The sequence below is a fragment of the Planococcus citri genome, chromosome 3, assembly GCF_950023065.1.
Source record: "Planococcus citri chromosome 3, ihPlaCitr1.1, whole genome shotgun sequence".
NCBI lineage: Eukaryota > Metazoa > Arthropoda > Insecta > Hemiptera > Pseudococcidae > Planococcus > Planococcus citri.
In genome coordinates, this window is record NC_088679.1 from 7,131,756 (window position 1) to 7,152,243 (window position 20,488).

General features: G+C 33.9%; 1 protein-coding gene across 3 annotated transcripts; it reads left to right on the forward strand.

The window, feature by feature from the left end:
- The first annotated feature begins 361 nt into the window (after nucleotides 1-361).
- On the forward strand, nucleotides 362-18,267 carry ena (enabled). 3 transcript variants are annotated; one of them, XM_065359434.1, is made up of 9 exons: nucleotides 362-615; nucleotides 1,117-1,282; nucleotides 1,367-1,522; nucleotides 1,603-1,751; nucleotides 1,900-1,961; nucleotides 2,042-2,355; nucleotides 2,444-2,626; nucleotides 2,703-2,928; nucleotides 11,167-18,267. In XM_065359434.1, exons 1-9 carry the CDS (start codon nucleotides 611-613, stop codon nucleotides 11,193-11,195), a joined length of 1,290 nt encoding a protein of 429 aa, XP_065215506.1. In that variant the 5' UTR covers nucleotides 362-610; the 3' UTR covers nucleotides 11,196-18,267. The 3 variants fall into 3 exon arrangements, with proteins under 3 accessions (XP_065215506.1, XP_065215505.1, XP_065215507.1); XM_065359433.1 differs by having other exon boundaries at nucleotides 365-615; nucleotides 2,441-2,626; XM_065359435.1 differs by having other exon boundaries at nucleotides 365-615; nucleotides 1,603-1,745; nucleotides 2,441-2,626.
- Nucleotides 18,268-20,488: the final 2,221 nt, after the last annotated feature.

Genomic DNA, 20,488 nt, shown 5'->3' on the forward strand with positions numbered 1-20,488 from the left:
GCGCCTTTGAGAGCTGAGATTTTTGCTGAGATAGTCAGAAATAATAGCCAATAGGTAAGATAGGTTCAGTTCAAACTTGAACACTATTTAACAAAAATTAATAATACTCCTTTTATTTCATGATCTTTCCCAATTTATTTCCCTCCTATACTACACAGTACCCACAATCAATTAATTAATATAGTTTTTCGTTACCATTCAAAATAAATGGCAATACAACGGGTAAACTTTGCGAACCATTCGATACACGGAAATAACAAGGGTACACTCACACACGCACACACACACACACAAGAGTTTACATTTACGTCAACCAACGCGCTCTACAGTACGCAGGTGAAACGTTCGCAATGACTCAAAAATTCCCAAGCGTTCAGTGAATTTTCAGTGAATCGCGGATACGATAGAAAAATTTCAACAAAAACATAACAATGGCGTTAATCTTTGGTATCGGTTGTGTTTTGTTTTGAAATTGTCGTAATTGATGCGTCGATTAAATAATCTAGTGTTAAAATTAATCGCCGATGAATTAAACATGGTGTTGTGAATAAACTTCTACGTTGCTCAGTGTTTTATGTGGAGTATTGTGCGTCTATAATAATCTGATAACATGAAGTGAGTGCCCATCCCACATTACTTTAATAAATTAACTCGACTTTAAAACATCCCTAAGTCCTTTAATTATCTACATCGTTTTGTTCAAGTTTTTCAACATCTTGAACCGAATAACACGTGAGAATATGTATTCGAGCATCTTCACGAGTTATGTAATTTCACTCCGTGACAATATTGCGACTACGAAATTGAAATTATACTTTCGATTTCAACGTTGTGTTTAACGAATTATCTCTTCATTAACATAAATCTCCGAAGGATAATCGACGATTTATAATGTTTGCATATTCAATTCGAACATATCGGTTGTCAAGGAGATTGAAAATTTACAAAATTTACCTATAACTATATCCTGTCATTGATTATACCGACTGGTTTTTTTTTCACTTCGAGTTCCTCTTCCTCTGTTTTGTGGTCTGGTGTAGATAGTGTTATTCGATGAATAAAAAATTATGTAATTTTTTTGATTGACGTGAGCTGTATTTTTTTAATGTTTTGCAGCGAAACCAGCATCGCTTTAGCACGTGCTTCTGTTATGATATACGATGACGTTAATAAAAGATGGGTACCCAGTGGATCGTCATCGGGTGTTAGCAAAGTACACATTTTCCAGCATAATTTCAACAACACATTCCGAGTGGTTGGACGAAAACTGCAAGATCACGAGGTATAAATTTAATCGCAAAAGAGCGTTCAATGTTGTATGTTGACGAGCAATCTAACGTATATTTTTTCTATTTTCGAATTACAGGTAGTAATAAACTGTGTAATATTAAGAAATCTGAAATATAACCAAGCCACAGCTACATTCCATCAATGGAGAGATAAGAAACAAGTTTATGGACTTAATTTTAGTAGTAAAGATGACGCTGATGCGTTTGCCAAAGCTATGAATTACGCTGTCGAGGTAATTAAGACGAACAATTCGAGACGTAGAGACGAACCTCGTACCAGACGTTCATCTAATGATTCTGTATTCGATTTCAGACGCTTAACAATACCAAACAAGTGATCCCACCTCCTATTCCAGTTTCTACGAATAACTCGTCGCCAAACGTGGCCGTAAATGGACAATTTCAGCAACAACAAATGATGCCTCAGACGAATGGCCAATATGATGAAGATATGGGGTATCGGTATGTTTAATTACTAAACCCCCCTCGCCCACCGATCAATTTAATGAAAAATTTTGAAACTGTATTCGTTGAAAAAATCTCCCATTTCCCTTAAATCACGTTTTAAGGATGATAATTTCAATTCTGTGTTTAATTTTTTCCCCTGTAGAACAATGACTAAAGAAGACATGGTAGTGCTGCAAGAAAGAAGAATGTCGCAACAGTCGCAAAGTACGAATTCGAATTAAATTCTAGTACATATTTTCTCGTTGAAACAGACGTATCGTAACTGATTTTGATTTTTTCGACAGTTTTAAGCAGTCCTGGAAGCGTATCAACTATCAGCAGCGTTAGCGTATCACCTCAAGGTCCACCAGGACATCACAGAACATCATCAGCTCCACCGGCGCCTCAACCTCCTCCATTGTTACTATCAACTCCGCCGGTTCAACCGGTTGCTTGTGTTGCACCTCCGCCGCCTTCAGCTCCGATGGCTCCGGCTGCTCCTGCGCCACCTTGTCCTCCTCCTTTACCTAGTAATCTCAACAGATCTAACGATTCCGGAGATATGGGATCGCTCGCAGCTCAATTGCAATCTGCTCGATTACGTCGATCGAATAATAAAGTACGTTATCGATTAATACGTAAATCTACCCAGCAGAGGGTTAATTAACTTGTTGACTAATATTTTTCGTACGGTTGTTCTGCAGCAGTCAGCTGAAAACAGCGGATCTTCTACTAGTAGTAGCGGTAGTAATTATGGTACATTGGGTCGAGTTGGAGGTGGAAGTGTAAGTGGAGGTGGAGGTGGTATGGCCTCCATGATGGATGAAATGCAAAAAACCCTGGCCCGAAGAAGAGCCGCCGTTGAACGAAAAGAGCCAGAAAGTGTTCAGGTTATTAATCAATTTCTCCCTTCTTATAATTTCCAAACAAACATGGAGTGATCAATGTGAGACATTTTATTCGCAGGAGGAAAACAATACTTCGCAAGATAAAAAACTATGGAATAATAAAAACGCAAACGGTTGTGAAAGTCCGAAACCAGCTCGAAAACAGTTCGTTTCGTCCGAAGAATTGACCACCAAAGTAAACGGCGAAATGAGCACCCTACCTGTTGACCTAGAAAATCTTAAACAAGAAATTTTCCGCGAAATTAGAAAAGAATTTTCGCGCATGAAACAAGACATTATCGACGGTATGTACTTTTTGGCTGATTTTTCGTCATCCGATTCGCGAATATTTTAACGCTTAAACGCTCCAAGGACGTGGCGAATAAAAAATCGGCGAAAGTAACGGCAATTTTTTTAACCACCGCGAAGCATTATAGTTTTCCCTTTCTTTCGTTTTATTAGCTAATGAAATTGTTATTTTTCTCGTGTGTGTGCAGTCGCCCATTATAAAAATGCAAATAAAATATTTACGCAGGTGTTTGGTATTCGCGTCCGACGAGGAATTCACTTCGGAAGAATTGGTCAACAATGAGTCATTCTTGATGCAATAATACTCTCGTAATATGACGACGACGATATTCCATACACGCGAAAATAAAAAATACCAATTCGTCGAATGCTTCGTAATACCGATGCTCGAAGCGACGATGATTTTTTGACTCATTCGCACTCGTAATTTATCGAGCTTCGAAATAATTCGATGCATAGATGATAGAACTGAGTAATTGCCGATACTTTCATCGATTTCTGTGAAATGCAACATTTTTTCTCCATCGAATACGCCAAATTGCTCTAATAGTTGATAAATGTGTAACTATCGATCGGTTATTGGGTGTAAATTATGACGTGGGTTTTTTTCCGATGATTTTGAAGTATCAGTTTATCATCATTTGTTAAATGAAGTGATTCAAAAAGCTTTTCATTTTCAAATTTTCATGATCGATCGCTGATGAATAGTTTCAGTTTTTTGAACGTCCTGTGTCACTTTTTTGCTGTACTTGGAAAGGTTGATGAATTTTCTCCATTGGCTACGAATCGTGCACGATTGACAGGGGAAGAGGGGGGGGGGGTCTTGAAAAAATAAATGAATCACATCTTTCGCAGGAGTTAATTACTTAGCAAATCGTTCGAGGAAAAGTTTCAAGAGTATTTCTAATCTCTCTTCGTAATTTGTTCGGATTTTCCTTTTTCTAGAAAAAAATCATTTACGTCCCTTCAAATAACTATTTCTTCTTCAAAACTTCGCCAATTACCAATAATCGGGGAAAAATGGCTATTTTCATAGAACTCGTCTATTTTTTTTTTTTTTTTTTTAACCTACGTGTACAAGACGTAGGTACTCGTACCTTGAATATTGTAATCGTATTCACACTTTCGTCTTATCTATTTAATTAGCCTATTCTGGCGCGCGAACGTGCCCAGCCAAACATCTTATCATTTGAAAATATGTGTACGAGTGTAAACGACGAGAAAAATGATTAACGATATAATTATTTAATGTGGGTTATTTCGTTCGTTTTACACGTGTTCTCGTTATTGTCTTTCTTGTTCATGAGGAAAAAAATTACATATGTAGTAATTATCGCAGCATAATGTAATGAGAGAGCTCGTTTATCTAAAATATGATGATAAACGTCGTGTTCGCTCCTCGTACATGTAGAGGTATAGGTGGGATGAGGAGCAGGGAACAAGTTCCTGATTCGTGAGCGTTACTGTTTGCCTGTATCTTACGAGTTTATTGTGTGCAGTTTTTTTTTTACCTACTGGTAGGTGAAAAATTCGTGACTTTTTTGGTATTTTTTTTTCAATGTAGCTTGATTGATTTTCTGCCTACCTGAGGGAGCTGTGTGCTGAGAGTGAATCGTCGACGACGAAGATAGGTTGAGAGAGTGGTGGTAGTTTATCTGAGTATCGATAATAGGACGGTGAGAATATCAACGTGTTGTTGAAAACAGCAAATACACGAACGTTCAAAAGTCGATATTTTCTCATTTTATCGGCCTTTTAAGTTGAAGTTGGTTCACGATGTAGAAGCCAAGTTGTTAAATTTTTAAATGCGAAAATATTCCTTGAAAATGTTTGTCCCTGGGCTTGAATTTACATAAACGTCACTCCGGAAACCCACCCTTCCGTTTTCAAAAAATAAAGGAAAAAAATAGGTCGAAATTTTTACGTTTTAAAATTTTAATCGTCGAGTTTGGTTTATTTCTATCAGAAAAACAGTATTCAATTCAATTTTAAGCCCCTTCAAAAAGTGGAAAAAATCAAAAAATTGAAATTTTCGAGCTTTTACATTTTAATTCTAGGATTTGGACTATTTTCATTTTAAAAAAGCACTATTTAATGGTTTCGATCTCCGCCCCTCAACCAACATGATGAAAAATTGGAACATATGCCCCCTCAAAAAATTATAAAAATCAGAAATAACGAAATTTTTGTGTTTTGGCATTCTAATTTTTGGTTTTGATGCATTTTCATTAGAAAAGTATTATTCGATGGTTTGGATCACCGCCCTTCCCTCATGTATGATGAAAAAGTAAATTTAAAGCCCCCTTGAGAAAAATAAGAAAAATCTGAATAATTGAAATTTTCGTGCTTTTACGTTCCAATTCACTTGAATTAGGTTCATTTTTATTAGAGAGCCTCATTTAATAGTTTTGACACCCCTCCCCACCTTCCATCAACGTGATTGAAAAGTGGAACATATGCCCCCTTGAAAAATAATGACCAAAAAATTGAAATTTTTGTGCCTGTAAGTTCTAATCCCTTGGATTTGGTCTATTCTTCTTAGAAAATATTTATTCAATAATTTTGACCCCCCCCCCTCATTCTCTATCATTATGGGGGAAAAACTTCAAGCCTCCTCAAAGAACGAAAAAATGTTGAAAAATCGGAATTTCTGTGTTTTTATGTTCAGCAGGGATTGTACTCAGTTACTTTTTAAGTAACCAAGTTACTAAAGTTACTATAATAGTAACTTTTGGTTACTTTTTAAAAATTTTGGTTACTAAAAGTTACTTTTTTCGAGTTTTTTTCACAAATTTCCTTTATTTTTCTTCAAAATTTTACACAGAACTCTTTTTCTTTTCATCTAAAATGATGCTGTTTTACCAGGGTGTCTAACAGGTACTGCAGGTACTGCAAGTACTGTAAAAGTACTGCATTGAAATCCTCGGTACTGCAAGTACTGTAAAGTACTGCATTTTGCCTGAAAAGTACTGCATTTTTTCTCAAAATCATTGATTTAAAATTTTTTTAAAAACCTCAAAATGAATTAATTGGTGAAAATTTTTAAAAAAAAATGTTCATTTTGTACCTCAAAAGATGCAGGGTGTCCACAAGCCTGGAAAACCTGGAAAAGTCAGGGAATTTGGTCGGCCTGGAAAAGTCAGGGAATTTCGTAATTTTCACGCAAAATCCCTGGAATTTTGAAAAAACAATCAATTGCAAATTTCAGATAAGGACCTGTTATGAAAGGAAAACATTATTTTTTACATCTCGAACCACAAATTTTCAAAAGCTTTTGCCCTCGCTTCGCTCGGGCTTGTTTCATTTTCTTTTTAAAGGGCCAGATGAACATTTCTAGATAATAAAAATCAAAGTTTTAAAGCCAAAAAATGAACTCACGAAAAAAAACATCGTTTTTATGCATCTCGAAATACAAATTTACAAGAGCTTTCGTCCTCACTTGGGCCTGTTCTGTTTTCTTTTTCAAAATCAACTTCCTTTAAAAAAGCATTATTCAAATTCTAAAATTTTAAAAGCCAAAAAAACTACTCGCTCTCACTAAAAAAACCTCGTTTTTATGCCTTTCGAAATGCAAATTTTCAGAAGCTTTCGCCCTCGCTTTGCTCGACCTTGTTCACTTTTTTTTAAGAAGTAGTTAACTTCCTTCAAAAAAACATCATTCCAATATTAAAATTTGAAAAATCAAAAAATAAACTCTTCTCATTTAAAAAAAAACTCGTTTTTAGGCATCTAGAAATGAACATTTTCAAAAGTTCTCGCTTCGCTCGGGCCAATTTGTTTCTCAATTTTAAGATGAACAAATTTCACATTTTGATGCCTCCAAAAAACCATAAAAGAAAAGAAACATTTTCAAAAGTTATTATGAATATTGTAATAAATTGGCCAAACTTGATGCACGTTTATTCATTTATTTATTCATTTTTAATTTAAAAAGTTGATAATTAAAGTTGAGCTGTTTTTTATATCCGAAGAAGTATCCAGTTCGAAGAGAAGCTTATGAAAAAAAATACACCCTCCCAAAAAATTTTTTTTCTTGAACCAAAGTATGGCGTAAGCATAGAAAATTGAAAAAAATGGTCTGGAAAAATGGAAAAATTGGCCTGGAAAACCTGGAAAACCGGGAAAAGTCAGGGAAAATCATTTCCAGAAATGAGTGGACACGTGGACACCCTGAAGATGGCAACACACTTGTATTTTTTTTATAGGCGTGGTGACACTTTTTCTTCTGTAATTTCAATTTGTTTCGATTGAAATACTTATAATTTTATCGACAAATTCCCACTGGTTCAAAAATATAATTTTTTTTCTTGGGGGGGGGGTCGGTGTAAGCTGGATTTAAAAAAAATATAAGGTACTGCAAAAGGTACTGTAAAAGTACTGCATTTCTTCGGAGAATTTTTGTTAGACACCCTGTTTACCTCTCAGGAATTGTCTCGGGCTTTTATTCATATTTCTATGAATATACATAATAATCTCCTGAAAAATTAAAAATTTTGAAGCCAAGAAAATCAACTTTTTGCTTACATCATCAGGAATGATTACGTCTCATATTATCAATTTTCGCAGCTTTCGCCCTCGCTTCGCTCATATTTTTACAAATAACAAATATAGGTACCTAGGTATATGTAGTTTTCTGAAAACTTTTAAAATTTGAAAGTTTTGAAGCCACAAAAATCAACTTCTTACTTAAAAAATGAGGTTGTTTTATGTTTCGAATCATAAATTTTTCGCAGCTTTCTCCCTCGCTTCGCTCGGGCAGATATGAATTCTACTACTACTATTTTCAAACATTTCCTAAAATGGAAAAATCAACTGGACAAATTCCAAAAACATAATGTAATCAATAGCTGACCAATTATTTGGAAAAATCTCGTTGTTGGGGGGGGGGTGGTGGTGGTAGAGTAAAAGTTGGGAAAATCTAGCGTGAGAAGTTAAGAGAATTTCAGCCCCCCCCCCCCCACATATCGCTTCATCACACCTCTGAAAATAAAATGTAGTAGTTTTGTATGGATCAGAGTTTTTCGGTCACCTCACCTCTATTTTTTGAATTGAAAATTTTTTGGTGACTTTTTTGGTTATTTTTTGGTTACTAAAGTTACTTTTTTTGAGAAAAATTTGAGTACAATCCCTGGTTCAGGTTCTTGGATTTGGTCCGTTGAAAAATCTTTACCTCCGCCCTCCTTCCTTATCATGATGGAAAATTGGAATTTAAGCCCTCTCAAAAAATATGAAAAACTCAAAAAAATCTAAATTTTCGTGTTTTTGCATTCCATTCCTTGGATTTCGTCCATTTTCATTACAAAATCACTCTTCCGACGTGATACTGATGAATAAAAGGTGCTTTGGCCTCCACAAAAATTGAGAAAAATCAATACAACTTAAATTTTCGGGCTATTACATTCTAGTTCTAGGATTTGGTCAATTTTCAGTAGAAAGACTATTTCATAGTTTCAACCCCTGCCCTTCCCTTCAACATGATGAAAAAGTAGAACTTTTGCTTCCTTAAAAAATAAGAACAATTTTAAAAAATCAAAATTTTTGTTTTTTTACATTTTAATGCTTTGATTTAGTCAATTTTTTACCAGAAAAGCACTGTTCAATAGCTTTGGCCTCAGACCTTCGAGGTTGGAGGATGAGGGGGAGGGGGTAAAGAATCTCAATTCCACAAAGAACGTAAGAGTATATTGATTGTTAGAATACTAATTAGAGGGCGTTGAGTTTGAATATTTGCCATCTCCCTCCCCTCCCTCCATAAGATGTTCCAAATGCCAAAAATTTGAAAATGACGCGTGGCACATCATTTGTTGAATTTTTGAGAGTACTGAATCCGAATATTTCTGTGTTTTTTCAATATGGCCTCCTACTGCCCCTTTTACCCCTCCTAGTTTTGAAAAATTATGAAAATGCAGTGTAGTTCTGTGTGATATACTCATCAGAATAGCCCTTTATTGATACTTGAAAAAAATTCCCGCTATTTTTTCGCTCTCACCTCTCAAAGTTGTTGGTTTTTGTGAAGAAAAAAAATTCCTGCAAATTTTAGACCCTTCAGCTTGAAATTATTCAGTTGCCGGAAAGCTCCCAAAGTTGAAAACTATCGAAATGATGAAAACAGTGTTCCCCTTTCTACGTCAGATTTCTTTTAAAAAATACCTAATCCCTTTTTTAGCAAACAACCTCCCTCGGTTCCCTAAGCTATTTTGGTCTTCTTGAATGGGGCTCCAAAGTTGGCAAAAAATTTTTTTAAAATGAAAATGAATCAGAGTTGATGCTTTGTCAAGGTGTCTATTGTCTACTAGATCATCAAAGTCATCAAATTCATCAGAAAGTCACCCTTCTGGCCAAAAATTGAACTCACTGTTTTCATCCTGCTCCCTCTTCTGGAAAATACTGAAAAACACTAAACATTTTTAGCTGTGGATGTCTCCATTGATTTTTTTCAACTCAATTTTCAGAAAAGAAAATACAATCGTTATATTTTTTTGAAACAAAATGAAAATAATTGAAAATCTCATTTTTGTAGGAAGTGTCTTATTTGAGAAAACTTCGTTTTGGGGGAAAAAAATTGGAAGAAACTTAGCCAATAAGTATCTAACTTACCTAATTTGTTTTTTGAAAACGAAATTATATATTTTTCTTGGGAGGGGGGGGGGAGACTTCTTTATGGGAAAAATTGTAAGAATTCTTCAGCCTCAATTTTTGAAGGGGGGGAGACCTCTTTACGAGGGAAAACTGTGAAGATTCTGTTAGCCTCAATTTTTAGGAACCCTTGATCTTTTTATCCAGGCCATAGCTTTCGGTGGCGCTTATGTTGTTCGCCTCGTGCTCGTAGAGAACCCCCCCCCCCCCCAAAAAAAAGAGAAAAAAATAAAAATAAAAATTTTAAAGAGTAAAAAATTGAAGTCTTGTAATTTTTTTGAAAATTATTTATTTCTAACCTGAATCCTTCGTTTACTGAAAAACCATCTCTTGGTCTCCCAAATTATATTGATCACCTTCATAGAGCAATCTCCCTCCCCCTAACCCCCCTCTCCCATCAGAACATGCTGGTGAGACTGTGGGGGGGGGGATGTGAACAATATTTAGGAGACCTTGATCTTTTGCCCCAGGTTCACTCTGGCTCTCGGTGGCACTAATGTTATTTGCCTCGTATAGAGCCTCTTCCCCGGCCACAAAAAAAATTATAAATAAGTGAAAAAATTGATCATTTTATTTCTGACCTGAATTCTTATTTTACTGATGAACCATCTCTCGGTCTCCCAAACAATACTGATCTCTTTGGAAGAGTAACCTCCCCCCCCCCAATCATCACATGCTGGGGAGACTGAGAGAGATTGTTGTGAACGGGATCACTTAGAGGAATTGCGACACAACAGTCACAACACACAGAAATACAAGCTTTTAAAAAATTGTGACCAACTTTGATTTTTTATTTCATGCGTAATTTTTTAAAAATTTCTCCTAGTTTTGGGGGTTCTACATATGAAGACCAACATTGATTGGCGGTTTTTACTCAAAAAGATACCTATTTAAAAGAATCCTGATCAGTGATCTTTGAAATATTTTTTTTATACCTATTTAAATTTTGTACTTATTTTTTCCCAATTTTGGGAAGTTCTGCATAAATAGGACCAATATTTTTTGGACACTGAGGAAGGGTTTTCTTTGAAAAAGAGATTGTTCAGAAGAATTCTGATTCAAAAATGAGATGAATTGAATTTTTTGTTCATTTTTTAATGGGTGGGTGGGGAGGGGCTTCGGTGCATATTTTTTTGCACTTTTTGCACTTGAGGGAAGGTCAGAAAATAACGATTTTTTCCTCATAAATTTCAACAACCAACAACTTAGAGTGGATGGTAGCTTACTAAAGCGAAACTTCAAAATACATACAAGATCCATCCTATAAATTTTTGGATCATTGCACATAATAAAAAAAATTATTAGCAAATTGCAATCGAGTGCATAAATTCTACAATATTGTATTACATATTAATTGAAATTAAAAATTCAATTTACCTTGGTTTTCTCTGTTTTCGTATCAGTTTTTTTTATTTATCAACGAATGTGGAAATGACCATATCCTGCCCTCCAACTTCCTCCCCATAGATCATTCACTCAATCATTCTTTCAAATCATCCAATACTTATTAAATTTTTTTTCTTGATTATAACCTAATAAAAAATGAGTAAAGTCCTAAAAACCTATCTTTAATATTCGTTTCGAATTTTCTGTTACAGCGATCAAAGTGGAACTAAGTCGAAGATGAAGACATAGAAATAATGACGTCACCGATGCTGTATCATAATAAAAAGTACGCGCATATTCGCAACGTAAAAGAAAAAAATTTGACTAAATAAATATTTGGGCAACAAAGTCACCCAAAAAAAAAAATTGTTGCGAAACAAATCGCCAGCAAATCAATGAATTTCATTGATGTCTTATGGTGTCAAAAAATTGCGCGCAGGTTTCATCCGAGATCGTATCATTGTCATGTCGGAATAATCGGTATACTTACTAATTTCTATAATATTTCTCTTCTCATATATTATATTTAACGTTGTTATCATTACGACTGCAATTTTTCGTAATCTTTTTATTTTTTTCTCCCCCCAAGACGACATAAGACTGGCTCTCTGCGTACGCGATTTATTTACATTATTCTTGCGTACGTGTGTATATATTTTACGTGTGTATTTTACTCTTCTCATCTTCTTCTTCTTCTTGTTCGAATTCGAATGGTATACTACATTTACATACTTTAGATATTATTATTATTACGAATTTTTTTTTACCATATAAAAATGCCATATTATCATTATTGTTATGATAACTCGCCCGCGTTGTGCGTGTTGTTTAATGTATTATTTTTTTTTCTTCTCTCATTTTTATTAATTCGCATTTCGACATTCTTCTTCTTCTTTTTTTTTTTGTTCTTCGCGCTCTCGATTCTCGATAATAATTTTTTAATTGTTTCGTAATCGCGTATTATTATCCTCTGGTATATGTAGCTATATATCGTTGTGTAGCCTACGTTGCTGCTGTAATTTCTATTTTAAAAAAAGGCTGTTTTGACGAATATTATTGTTGAGAAATCCCCCCCCCCTCCCCAAGTTCCCTCTCCCAATCTTTTTTTTGTTACTTTTGTAATATTGTGTACATCAATTTTTATTTTGTATTTTTATATGTATTTTTTTTTTCGTTCGTTTTCTTTACTCAAAGGTGTCGATGTGTGGATGTTTTGACAAATCCTTCTTATATACAATGTTCTTTTAATTTCATCCTACTCTTTTTTTTTTCTTGCGTAATGAATTTCCTCTTCTAGTTTTTCACCCTCTTCCAAGTTTTGTTCAACGTTGACGTTATTGTTGTATTTTTTCCCCTTCCATTTGCTTCGTTTATTTATTGTGTGTGTGTGTGTGTCTATGTATCTCGCTCGTCGAAAGAATTTTATTTTTGTAATCGACGTTGGTTGGAAATTTTTAGTCAACGCTATGATAACGTCATCATTCTACCTTTATCGACGTTTTTTTTTTATTCGATGCGTAGGTATATAGAATTTTCCTCTGAATACATCCCCTTGACTCTTTTTTTTTTTCATTTTCATTTTCCGATAACGAGAAATTTCTTATACTTTTTTTTTATTTTTTTTTATTTCGACGTTACGAAATTACGTATCTAGGTTGTTTACAATTCGAAATTTATACGTAAAAGCGAGTAAAAGTTGCCGAACACTGGTTCATTCCGCTCGTCGACGGTCGACACTCTAGCGAGGAGATTTATTTGTCGAGAATGTTATTTGTAGTTCACAACACTAGGGTAATGAAAAGCAATTCGAATTTAATTGGAGGACATAATAGAATAATGGTAAATATCCGGTGGTTGTGTTTTGACGATTTGAATTAGTCTATATGGCTCTCTTGGCTTTGGCTAAATATTTTGTGCTGTTGTGTGGCGACGATGACAACGACCAAGACCGTTATTATTGCGTCGATGTCTCGTCAAAAGCTGCTGGATGCGGAAGGTCGAGGCAGGGGGGTGTCTTTTTCTGCTTTCGACATCTACGATGGTTTTTTTCCCTACCATTGTTCACCTTGTCAATATTTTTTTCGCAGTTCCGTTTGCTTTTTCCAATTCCAAGAAGGGAGAGAACGAGTGAAAGAAATGGGTGAAGGTTTGTCGATGCGTGAAGAACTGAAGATGGTTTGCGACAGAATAGCTTCGGTTCGGTGGTGTATTGATGGTGATAATGAAGTCGACTTATTGTTTTGTCGACGTCGATTCTGCTGGTGTTTGGAAATGTATCGATTTGTGCGTGTACAAGAGAAAGGTACAGGTAAAAGACATGTTCGATGTAGGATTGTAGGTATTGTGAAAGTGTAGCGAAAAAAAACGAATGGAATTCGAATCGAATGTGGTCTCGAAGTATGGAATGTAAAATACGTGTAGGCGATAGATCAGCGGAAGTAGAGGAGGGCGAATTGGGCAAATTCAGTTCGTCGTATTCATTAATTTTTTTTCTTTTTTCAAGGATGACTGATGGGAATTGAAGGAACTGGGTGTTAAAAAAATTCTCAAAATCTGAATCATGAAAAAAGGCTCCTCTCTGCCCTTCTTTCCATCCAGGCAGAGACGATTCGAATTGGTGTTTTTTGGGTGGAAGGGGAGGAGGAAAAGATAATAGGTACTCGAACTTGAAATTTATAAAAAAATGTTCTTCTACATATTTTGAGAAACGTATTTATTCATTTTTTTTTAATATGTAATTATTTTTTTTCAAAAAATATTTTTAAAAAAAATTGAAGAATTTTTAAAATTTTCTATTTGGCATTTTTGAATAATTTTTCATGCTGTGTGATTGAAATTCAGCACAACTGCCGACTCAGAAATAACTAAGGAAGAATGGAATTTCACCCCCCCCCCCCTTCAACTGCCTCTGCCAGCCACAGAATTGAAGCAAAGCAGAAAAACGACGCAGGAAATTGATCAAGAAATTGACAAAATTGTATTCTTTCGAAAAAAGCTGAGAAAATTGTGACTTATTTTTAGAAATTGGGATGAAATATTTGATTTTGTGGTTGTAAAAGTTGAAATTTTGAGCTTTTAAATTGAGGTGTTCATTTTTCAAGTCCTTTTTCGTATTGTGGATTTTTTTGATGCATTTTTGTCTACCTCCCCCACCTTTTTTATTCCCATTCTGGATAACGAGAAATAGCTATATTTTTTTCGAATCCCTGCAGATGTGAAATTTTGTTTTTTTAAAAATCGATTGATTAAAAATGATCGATTTTAATAACCTAAGTGGAAAAAAATTTGATTTTTCGTGATAGAAATTTTTCAAAAAAAGATTGAATTTTTGACCAAAATGAAAAATTTGGTAGAAAATGAAAACAATTTCCAAAATTTTTAGTTCATAACTTATGCAGTGTTTTTTTCTTGAAATATTGACAGTTTGTTGAATTTAAAAAAAATTTGATTATTTCAACTACTTATTTTATTTCATTTTATTTTTTTTTTGGAAATTGGGTTGAAATATTTTGATGTTGTTTTTGTGAAAGTTGAAAATTGGAATTTCAAGGTTTTCATTTTTCAAGTGCTTTTCTTCCATATTGTGGAATTTTTGCCCCCCCCCCTCCAGATGTGAAATATTTAATATTCTACAAAAAAATTACCTGATTTTTTTGAGACTGAAGTTTTCATGAAAAAAAGAACAAATTTTTAAACAGAATAAAAAATGTTTCCAAAATCTGAATTTTTTTCATCAATTTTGAATTTTTTTTTCTTCTTTGAAATTGCACAATATTTTGGAGATTGTATGAAAATTTACAGCTTATTGAAATAAAAAGGAATTTTGATTGAAATTTCTGTTGAAAAAACTTTTTTCTAGAAATTGGAGTGAAATATTTGATGTGGTAGTAAAAATTTGGAAATTGAAATTTCTGGGTAGATTTTTGCCCCATTCCTCCCCTCTCTTTCATTCCTGTTCTGTACAACGAAAGGATGCAGTTTTTATGAATAAAAGAACATATTTGTGAGCAGAATGAATTTTGTTTAAAATTTTGACTTAATTGATTTTTAATGAGAATTTGAATGAAACTTTATGGCCTTTTTTCACTTGTATCATTTATTTTTAAAAAAGTTTTATTTTGTAACCAAGGTCATGATTTTAATTTCGTTCTAATTTTTTCATAACTATTGATGAATTTTTAAAAAAATCTGTTAAAAATATTGATGTTTCATAAATTGATTTTTTTTTCATGCAAATTACGTAAAAACTTCGTGTGAAATTTGAGTATTTTCTGTTGGAAAATATTCTGACTTTTTTTCTAGCGTATTTTTTGTTTTTTTTTTCTAATTTTTTTTTAGATATTTGTATGATTTTGTGCAAAATATTCGGTTGACTTAATTTTTAAGCCGAAAGTCTTGCTCTACTCGTTGAAAATTTGTTACAAATCCATTTTTGTAGCAATTCATTGATTACAATAAAGAAAAAAAATCGAGGAAAATCCAAGAAATCTATCAACACTTTCAAATTTCAAAACATCAACTTTTCTACGAAAAATGGAGAATTTATTACTCAAATTTGAACAAAAAAAAATCGTAAAAATCGTAAGAAAATAATTCAAAATTTTGAGGTATGAATTTTTATTCAGAGGTCTAATGGAATTTACTACTCAAAATATGGGAAAAAATTACGAAATGAAATCAAAGGGAGGAGAAAATCTAAAAAATGATACATAAATGAATTTCCAAGGGGGGGGGGGGTATATCATCTGAGAAGTTCATCGTGAAAATATTTCCAAATTTTAAAAGATGAATTTTTTGAAAAATGGCAAAATTTATTGCTCAAAATTTAGAAGACTTTTTTGGTGTTTTTTCCATTTTTTTTTTTTTTTTTTAGGAATTTGCTTTTGCTAGTTTGGTTTAAATTCGCCTGATGAGCATTGAAATAGAACTTCGGTGCTTGGAACCCTTCGAGATCGAGTTTTTCGTTTTCTTTTATAAATAATGAAATTTTTTTCTTCAAAAAATTTGACGAAACATTCAAAAACTGAAACTGAAGACCTAAAATTTTATTTTTTAAATTTGCACCCCCGTTTTGAATTATAATTTGATTTTTAAAAATTCAAAATTGTGTGACCCTCCCTCCCTTTTGCTCTCTTTGAAGTTGGTATTTTTAAAAATATTTCCTCTATTCGATGTTTTCATCGGAAATTTCCATTTTCTTCGAGCGAACTATACCAGAGTTCGGTAAATTTTACTCGCTGTTTTAAACAAGTAAAAAAACGTGTGAATTTCGACTCAATGTGCTCAATGATTTGCTCAATTACGCAGTCTGTTTGTCCCGCTTGAGTGTAGAGAGAGAGATACCTTCTGTGTACATTATTTTTCTCCCTATGTGTACTCAATTTTTCCCCATTATTTTTTTTTCTATTTTCATTCCCTAAGTAGATAAATTGGTGCTCTGATCGTTGATTCTCGTTGTTCTTCAAATCATCCTTGTGTAGGCATAATGTTAATCGAACAAACGTTTACAATTGCAAGGTGTTCGAGAAATTATGTTATTTTGTCGCAGCATTCCATAAAAAAGCTATTATCTCCGATCGATGGTCAATTCGACTTTTGACGTTTTTTCTCATTTTGAACTACATTGAAAATTTTTTTCATTCAGTTTGGACGACTCGTTGATCTCATTTTTTACCTCTAAAGGTATCTAATACGTATATGAAAATATCGGCTGATTTTTTCGAACACCTTGTACTCGTATTTCTCCGAATAGTATTTTAATATTGAACAAATTCGTATATTTATAAAAAATTTTCAAATCGAAACGATGAAACTATAACCGTATTAACAATGCATTTTTTTTTTAGTAATACTCTTGGAAACTGCCATTGGACAAGTACTTAATGGATAAATTCTAATTCATTAGTGTATATTATTATTTTTTTTCATTTTATTTTTATTTTTCCATACTGTTTTACGTTTGGTATCAATCATTTATATTTTTTATTTATTTTCTAATTTTTACGAGTATTTTTTTTAACGACGATTTTTTTTTACGAGACGATATTTTTTTACGAGTATAGTTATTTTAATTTGTAGAACAAATGCGCGGAATTTGTAATTTTCATTTTCCCTTCGTTTTTGTTTTCTTACTTAGTCGTTTTCACGGCGTAAAATTATTAGTCTCATTGTATATTTCCTATTTTCTAATTTTGATCGTGTGATTTTTTTTTTATAATCGACACTGTGAATATTTATTTGTACGATACGCTGGAAAGTTGAATTTTTCTGTTTTTTTTTTTTAGGTGAATTACTGCGCCGCTTATACGCGTTTATGTAAATGTATGTGTATGTGTATGTTAGATATATGTTGTATTACTTTTGGCGAATAGGGCGCGCAGAATGGGGCGAGACTAGTCATTTAAAAATTATTGTGCGGCAGACCGCAGCTGCAGCAGCCGGATTTAGCGTAGTGATTTTTATTCAGATTCACCTTGGCATAAATATTGCGTGTAATTCAAATATGTCGTCGTATAATACGCGATCTTGGTTAGTGATTTAACTAAGCCGACAGAATGATAATAAAAAAATTAAAAAAAAAAAATACTCGACCTAGAGAACACGATACTATGATACGCTCTACACAGTGAAACGGATAAAATACGAGAACCGAGTCGTTACCCTATAAATTGTAAGCTTTTTAATGAGCAATTTAGTATAAATACTATACGAAGACTGGGATAGAGTGTGAATGGCGACGTCTACGTCGACGTCGACATCGTCGCAGACGCCAGGAGATGGCGTTCTAATAAAAAAAAATGCCATATTAATAAATTATTAGAGAGACTGCTAATGCGTAGATATTAATTGAAAATTCAACCCTAATTTACGATACGACTGGTAGGTTTACAGACTGCATATCCATTTTCTTCGCGAGTCGAAGAAAATGTACGTATTCGAAAAGGTCGCTTATACGACGAGATTTTTTGGTTTTGTATCACGACTGTGAGTTCGATTCTTTGCAAATGAGGCATTTTTTTATGCGACGAATTTTGCAACGAATCGTACTTACGATGTATTGGCACTTTGTTTTCGGTTTGTTTTAACCTAGGATATTGATGTTTTAAGTGCTTGAGTAGGTTTAGTAGTATGATGACTTGATTCGTGTGTCGAATTGTGTACATACTATTTGTATAAAAAAATCATCAGTTCCACGTCGTTCGTTTGTTTATTTTTTATTTATTATTTTTTTTTAAAATTACGCCAGTCATTCGATTTTTTTTTAAGTTAGTATTTTACCATTTACGAATTTTAATACATCGTATAAATACCTATGTGTAATGTTTTTTTTTTATATCATATATAAATATGCAACCATTCTTTCATTTTGATGATGTATTGCTTCCAGGCATTTATTCCTATTATGAGAAAAAAAATCAGAGTAAATGACTCTTTTTATCGTGAATTGCTTTAGCAGTTATATTTTATTTACGATTACCATTAACTGTAAACTGTTGAATAAACGTAAATATAATATAAGCTACTTAACGTATTAATTATTGGCGTTTGATTCATTTCTAGGGTGTTGTGAGGATGTGATTGGTTGCTTGGTTTTTGGGATGTATCGATTTTTAAAGAGTTGAATAGAAATTATTTTTTTTCTTTTATGAGTTTTTATTTTTCAGACACTAATTTGCCATGCACTTGGCAGCAAAAACTTGAAATTTCAAACACAAAAATTATGAAGAAATTTTAATAAAGTTGAATTTACATATTATACAGGGTGTATGGTGAGTGGCTATCAAAACTTCAAACTTGGATATAACCCAGTATGACATGCTGAAAATTTGGACTCCCTAGATCAATTTTTATGAGGGGAAGGGGCAGAAATGGAGGTAAAATAAGGGTTATTCCGCCTTAAATGGGGTGAGGATGGCCTAGGAAGCTGAAATTTGGATGTGTTGATCACAATGGGAGTACTGACTTATGGTATGATTTTGAACCTCTTTCATCCATTTGGGGCCATATTATGCCCCTCCAAAAAAATGACCTTTTCGTCATTTACAACGTTGAACCTTCCCACTCCAGGGGTCAATTCTAGCCCCCAAAAGAACCCCACTGCCCAATTTTAACTTTATTTGATCGATCAGAACCGGTTCTAAGACATGAAATGTAAAAATCTCGACCAAAAGAAGTTGAAATAGGGGTAAAATAAGGTATTTTCCGCCTTAAATGGGGTGGGGATGACCTAAGAAGCTGAAATTTGGATATGTTGATCACAATGAGGGTACTGACCAATGGTATGATTTTGGACCCTTTTTATCCATTTGAGGCCATATTATGCCCCTCCAAAGAAATTACCTTTCTGTAATTTTAAACTTTGACCCTTCCCACTCCGGTGGTGAACTCAAACTCCCAAAAGAACCCCATTTCCCAAGTTTGACTTCATTTGACCGATTAGAACAGGTTCCAAGACCTTGAAATGTAAAAATCTCAACCAAAAGAAGTTGAAATAGGGGTAAAATAAAATCAGGGATTTTCCGTCTTAAATGGGGTGGGGATGACCTAAGAAGCTGAAATTTGGATATGTTGATCACAATGAGGGTACTGACCAATGGTATGATTTTGGACCCTTTTTATCCATTTGAGGCCATATTATGCCCCTCCAAAGAAATTACCTTTCTGTAATTTTAAACTTTGACCCTTCCCACTCCAGTGGTGAACTCAAGCTCCCAAAAGAACCCCATTTCTCAAGTTTGACTTCATTTGACCGATTAGAACAGGTTCCAAGACATGAAATGTAAAAATCTCGACCAAAAGAAGTTGAAATAGGGGTAAAATCAGGGATTTTCCGCCTTAAATGGGGTGGGGATGGCCTAGGAAGCTGAAATTTGGATATGTTGATCACAATGAGGATACTGACCAATGGTATGATTTTGAACCCTTTTCATCCATTTGGGCCTTGGGGCCATCCGCCATATATATTATGCCCCTTCAAAAAAATGACCTTTCTGTAATTTTCAACTTTGACCCTTCCCACTCCAGGGGTCAATTCTAGCTCCCAAAAGAACCCCACTCCCCAAGTTTGACTTATTATTTGATCGATTAGAAAAAGTTCCAAGACATAGAAAATGTAAAAATCTTGAACAAATCTCAAAAGAAGAGGATATAGGGGTACATAATAAGGATTTTTCCACCTTAATTGGAGTAAGGATGATCTAGGGAAGCTGAAATTTGGATATGTTGATCACAATGGGAGTACTGACCTATGGTATGATTTTGGACTCTTTTCATCCATTTAGGGTCATATTATGCCCCTCCAAAAAAAATGACTTTTCTGTAATTTTCAAGTTTGAACGTCCCCAATCCAGGGGTCAATTCTAGCTCCCAAAAGAACCCCACTCATCAAGTTTGACTTTATTTGATCAATTAGAACAGGTTCCAAAATCCAAGACATGAAATGTAAAAATCTCGATAAAAGGAGGAGGAAATAAGGGTAAAATAAGGTGTTTTCCACCTTAAATGGGGTGGGGATGATCTAGGAAGCTGAAATTT

What these genes read in the sequence shown, in the direction of transcription:
- ena (XM_065359433.1), top strand. An exon ending in GAAAACTGCAAGATCACGAG is followed by an intron (nt 1,283 to 1,366) that starts GTATAAATTTAA and finishes TTCGAATTACAG; the next exon opens with GTAGTAATAAACTGTGTAAT. An exon ending in GATGAAGATATGGGGTATCG is followed by an intron (nt 1,752 to 1,899) that starts GTATGTTTAATT and finishes TTTCCCCTGTAG; the next exon opens with AACAATGACTAAAGAAGACA.